This window comes from Gigantopelta aegis, chromosome 2 (genome assembly GCF_016097555.1).
Source record: "Gigantopelta aegis isolate Gae_Host chromosome 2, Gae_host_genome, whole genome shotgun sequence".
In the NCBI taxonomy this organism is placed as follows: Eukaryota; Metazoa; Mollusca; class Gastropoda; order Neomphalida; family Peltospiridae; genus Gigantopelta; species Gigantopelta aegis.
In genome coordinates, this window is record NC_054700.1 from 53847593 (window position 1) to 53853451 (window position 5859).

Sequence of the window (5859 nt, forward strand, 5' to 3'; positions counted from 1 at the left end):
CATCTCGACTTCTACGACTGTCCAATTGCTAGTCTGGGCGCTCTTACAACTAAATGACGATTCTCGTTTATACGACTTCTACGACTGTCCAGTTGCTAGTCTGAGCGCTCTTACAACTAAATGACGATTCTCGTTTATACGACTTCTACGACTGTCCAATTGCTAGTCTGAGCGCTCTTACAACTAAATGACGATTCTCGTTTATACGACTTCTACGACTGTCCAATTGCTAGTCTGAGCGCTCTTACAACTAAATGACGATTCTCATTTATACGACTTCTACGACTGTCCAGTTGCTAGTCTGAGCGCTCTTACAACTAAATGACGATTCTCGTTTATACGACTTCTACGACTGATTAGTTGTTGATCGTTCTAGCCAGTGCACAACGACTGGTATTTTAAAGACCGTGGTATGTGCTATTCTGTCTGTGGTATGGTGCATATAAAAGATCCCTTGCTACTAATGGAAAAATGTAGCGGGTTTCCTCTTTAAGATTATATGTCAAAATTACCAAATGTTTAACATCCAATAGCCGATGATTAATAAATCAATGTGTTCTAGTGGTGTCGTTAAACAAAACAAACCTTTTCGTTAAAGTAAAAAAAAAACTTTAATTTTTTTAACTTTCGACTTGCTAGAAACTTGAAGACGGCTATAGCGGTACCAAAAACAGAATTAGGTGGTCTATTCTATATATCCCCTTATTAATGAAACAGGAAGGAACGAAGGAAGGAACGAAGGAAGAAAGGAACATACGTGTACCATGGCCTTTGATACACCAGTCACGGGACACTGGCAATGACTGGGGAAATCACTGAAGACGATCCATGGCACCTGAAGCGAACGCGCTACCATCAAGTTACACCTGTTTTCCCTGTCTGTTATTAAAATGCATATTAAATAAATAAATAAATAAATAAATAAATACGACACGCGGCGTTTAGCTGAATTCTACGGAGTGCAGACCATACAGGCAAGGCGGAGCATGTAGACATTGGGAGAGGGGTGGGTGGGCTGACCGAGATCGTGAGCGCAAAGCAAAGTTTCAAGGGTGTTCGGTGGTATGCTTCCATGTAACATTTTGAAAACTAGATGTCCTGAAATGCAATTTCCTGCATTCTACAAGTAAAATTCATCTCTTCCTTAACTTAAGATTTACTACCATATATGTATCACAATGGCCAAACCTTAAAAGCTAGCAGACGACAATTAGATAATGTGTTGAGGTGTCGCCAACAAACATTCCTTTCCTTTCCAGTTTTCTATCTGTGCAGTCCTGATTCATGGTACGTCAACACGTTTGTTCTATTCATGTTACCCGTCAGTTTTTTCTTTCTTTCTTTCTTCCTTTTACTCAAAGACATATTCAGATTGAACATACCGTTTACAAAACGATCACTCAACGTGTCTTTTACGTATCGAATATTAATATTCTACGGTCACAGCTAAAAGACGAATCACCGCGCCTACCTACTATCGAAAAGCGTTCTACCGTAAAACAAGGAGATATGCTTTGGTATTGGATATTTGTCGAACCACTCGAGTGAATAATCAGTATGTTATGTAGAAGATAGGTAGAGTCAACAACACTTATGTGCGTACTTAAGCTACGTCTTGTTTACGGGTAAACTTGAGCCTACTGCGGTGTAGCCCACGCTGAACTGTTTACATTAAATATTTTTAGATAGGACAATAATCACTAAACAATGATTTGGAATTTATCAGAGCTAAAACGTTGATGTACTGTGTAACAAATCTATAGGTATTAACTATATTAAAATGTATTAATAATACTGTTTGGTTTTTTTACGGGGTTTTTGTTTGGTTTTTTTTGGTTTTTGTTTGTTTGTTTTTTTGGGGTTTTTTTGTCTGTCATATGTGTACCAGACGGGGTGGAGGGATCAGAAAGGGAAACTGCCCCCCACCCCCACCCCACGCAGTGATGGAGCAAATCTTCACATTGGTGCAAAAACAATGGCGACGTTTAGGCACAATTAGCAGGCCTTAAATATTTTCTCTATGTATTTCTATCATTTTACTGACAAGAAGAGGGGGGAGACAGGGGGCACTGCCCCCAACTGAAAATATATAGCTGATCCCACCTTAGTCACTGTCATCTTCCGACGCCTATGTCTGGCTGAGTGGCTAAATGGATTGATTGATGGATGGATGGATAAATGCATGCATGGGTGGCGGGAGGGAGGGAGGGAGCGAGGAAGGGATGGTCAGTTGACTGGCTGGCTGGATGGATGAATGGATGGAGGGAGGGAGGGAGGGAGGGATGGGATGGGATGGATGGATGGATGGATGGATCGATCGATCGACGGGCGGGTAGAAGGATGTATGAGTGGGTGAAAGACGGACGGGTAGAAGGATGTATGAGTGGGTGAAAGACGGACGGGTAGAAGGATGTATGAGTGGGTGAACGACTGACGGGTAGAAGGATGTATGAGTGGGTGAAAGACGGACGGGTAGAAGGATGTATGAGTGGGTGAAAGACGGACGGGTAGAAGGATGTATGAGTGGGTGAAAGGAAGGATGCATGAATGGACAGACGGACGGACGGACGGACTGACAGGTGGATGGATGGATAGATGGTTGCCATTTGGTTGAATAGATGGATAGATGGTTGAATGGATGAATGGACGGTGGGATGCATGGATGGTTGGATGAATGGTTGAACGGATGGATAGATGGATGGATGGGTGAAGGTAGGGATATTGAGGGGGGAGGCAGGTAGGGATGGATGGATGGATGGATGGATGTATGGATGGATTGATAGATGGATGGATGGATGGATGGATAGATGGATGGATGGGTGAAGGCAGGGATATTGAGGGGGGAGGCAGGTAGGGATGGATGGATGGATGTATGGATGTATGGATGGATGGATGGATGGATAGATGGATGGATGGGTGAAGGCAGGGATATTGAGGGAGTCAGGTAGGGAGGGATGGATGGAGGGATGGATGGATGGATGGGTGAAGGCAGGGATATTAAAGCAGGGAGGGAGGGATGGATGGATATATGGATGGATGGATGGATGGATGGATGGATGGATGGATGTATAGATGGATAATGGATTGATGGATGGATTTGGGTGGGTGTATCTATATATAACATATTTGGGTGTAAATCGATCCTAAGGCCGCTCACGCACCAGGCACGCGTATCGGGTTGACAGTTAATACGCGTGAGTAATGTAAATCGCACATAGAGAGCAAACTGCTTTTTAGTCAGTAAACGTAAACACATTAGCAATCGTAATTAGATCTTCAGCATGCGTGAATAACAACGGCACGATTATTCAAATGCGGGGTATGATTTATAGTTGATTCTGACGAAGTAAAGTAAACAATAACGACGATTTGTTCACATAAGATAAAGACTTTTCGTGTTGTGACGTTATGTGTGCATAAATCAACCGGCTTATAAATAGATTTAGACAGCACAGATCTAGCTTATTCACATTGTTCTTATACTGGTAGGTCGGGGTCTATACTAGCTCAGTGGGTAGAGCGCTCACATGAGGTGCATTCTGGGATGTGATACTAGTTATTTAAAAAAAAAAAAAAGCTGAAACGATTGTTTTAAAAGCAGAAACCTCTATACTATAGTATAGCTTGTTACAATCAAGGAACGTGCATGTTAATACTGTCACCCCATGCTTATAGTATACAACTTGCTATTTGGGCCGTAGTTGTGTGTATGGTTTTAAAAAAAAGTTCTTTTTAAGTTTGTTATTATTTAACGACACCACTAGAGCACATTGATTTATTAATCATCGGCTATTGGATGTCAGACATTTGGTAATTTTGACATATAGTCTTAGAGGGGAAACCCGCTACATTTTTCCATCACTAGCAAGGGATCTTTTATATGCATCATGCCACAGACAGGACAGCACATATCTCGGCCTTTGCTATACCAGTCGTGGTGCACTGGCTGGAACGACCAGGTGTATGGAGTCTACACTGCACACTTTAAGTTTAGATTAGCGCTCTACCCTAGAATTACACCGTGCTCGTAATACTGATATAATTACACATAAACCTACGAAACGCTCTCCACGGTTAGACAATATCGCGTGCTATCACAGCCATGTTCGCTGTGGGCCCCAACAAACCTTGCAGCGATAAAGTCACACCGGGTGGCCAAAGACTTAACTGCAGGAATCTCCAACTTTAGGGTTCATGTAGCCGCTATTCCTAGGAATACGGAGCACGTCGGATACACGAACATATACCAGTCTTTTTTATGATGTAGATACGCTGGGGATTTGTATGACATACGTCACTTTGCATCTTGAGGCTCTGGAGGGTTGGGGTTTTTTTTAATAACAGACGCGTGTGCAGGAATTTATGCAGAAGACGGATCTAGATTGGCGAGAGAAATTGTCATGGGGATCGAGTCATTGAGAAAAGAAAAAGAAAAATCGCTTTGGGAACCTGACATTGTCTGTTTGATCTGAGGTAATAATATATATATTTATGTTTTTAAGAAATCGCTTTGGGGGTGGAGGAGGTGTGGTCAACACGCGCCTGTAAAATATACTGACGAACTAAACAGGCGGCAGAACCAAAGTCTGTTTTGTTAAACGACACTACTTGAGAAAATTGATTAAATAACCATGAGCTATTGGATGTCAAACATTGGCCAATTGTGACATGTAGGTCTCAGAAGAAACCGTTTACAAGGGATCTTTAATATGCACTTTCTGACAGACGAGTCACCACATACCACGGCTTATTTATATACCATTCGTCAGGTACTGGCTATACATTTTTGAAGTTATCTCAGCGCTACGACATCGTAAAACCGTCGTAAGCTATGACGTCACAACGTCGCTTACCATCGTAGCGCTAAGATAGCTTCGAAAATCTAGGCCCAGGTTGTCACAGGAAAACTACAATAGCTGCCGCACGCGTATCCGACCCCAGTCACTGCTATCTTTCGACAGCTATGATGTGCTACCATTCTACTATCAATAGTTGAAATGTAGTATCATGAATTCTCGATATCGATTTTTCTATCAGTGAGGTTTTTAAATGTTTAAAAGGATCTTTGATTTTCATTACATTAGTACAAGCAAGCGCGTCAGCAGGGATTTATGCAGTGGGGGAAGTCTACACTATGGACTGCGAAATTTCATATGTGTGAGGGCTGTCGAGTCATGCTCCCAAAAATATATGTAATAAACAAAGAAAATTTGCTTGAGCAGGGGGTCGACCTAGTCCGAACGGACGTAGAAATAGTGTGGTGTACTGATTTAATGTGCGCGCTGCACTAGGCGTCGATCCCGACCCCCTCTGTGTGTGACAAATATTTGGCATAATAAAAATTGTTCGAATACAGATCAAACAGCAAAATTGTGGCCTTTAATAATCAGATAACCTACTTAAAATACATACATACAAACTAAAAGCTATTTTAGAATTTACCTGCGCTTATAGTAATGCTCGCTAAAATCACCGTGAAGAAAACATCCCAGATAGAAGTCATATCTTCTCCACGATTCAGTCCATGCAGGCTTGAAATCCAAACTGGAAAATTATCCAATTTTATAACCGGGATCATACAGCTGCAACAGAACACACACCATTTTGTTCTTCATCCTAAATTCCTCAGCGACATTTGCTACACCTGTATTTTATTTATTTATTTATTTATTTATTTATTTATTATTATTTTATATTTTTATAAAATAGTGCTGTGTGTTTTCATTATTACAACATGCGTGCTAGCAACTCGTAAACTTCATTTAGTTCCATCATGAAACCGGTTAATTGATATTGTCAATTCTTTCCGCACGCGTTAGCGCGCTGGTTCTGACTTCGAAACACGGTTATTGAATTGAC

At 41.5% G+C, this 5859-nt stretch overlaps 1 protein-coding gene across 2 annotated transcripts in view; it reads right to left on the minus strand.

The window, feature by feature from the left end:
* The window catches only part of LOC121378953 (lachesin-like), a 74843-nt gene extending 69278 nt beyond the window's left edge, over positions 1 to 5565 (minus strand). For both annotated transcript variants that reach the window (XM_041507364.1, XM_041507354.1), the window contains exon 1: positions 5443 to 5565. In XM_041507364.1, the coding sequence (XP_041363298.1) occupies positions 5443 to 5503 (61 nt within the window). In that variant the 5' untranslated portion in view covers positions 5504 to 5565. The remainder of the gene's footprint in view (positions 1 to 5442) is intronic.
* Positions 5566 to 5859: the final 294 nt, after the last annotated feature.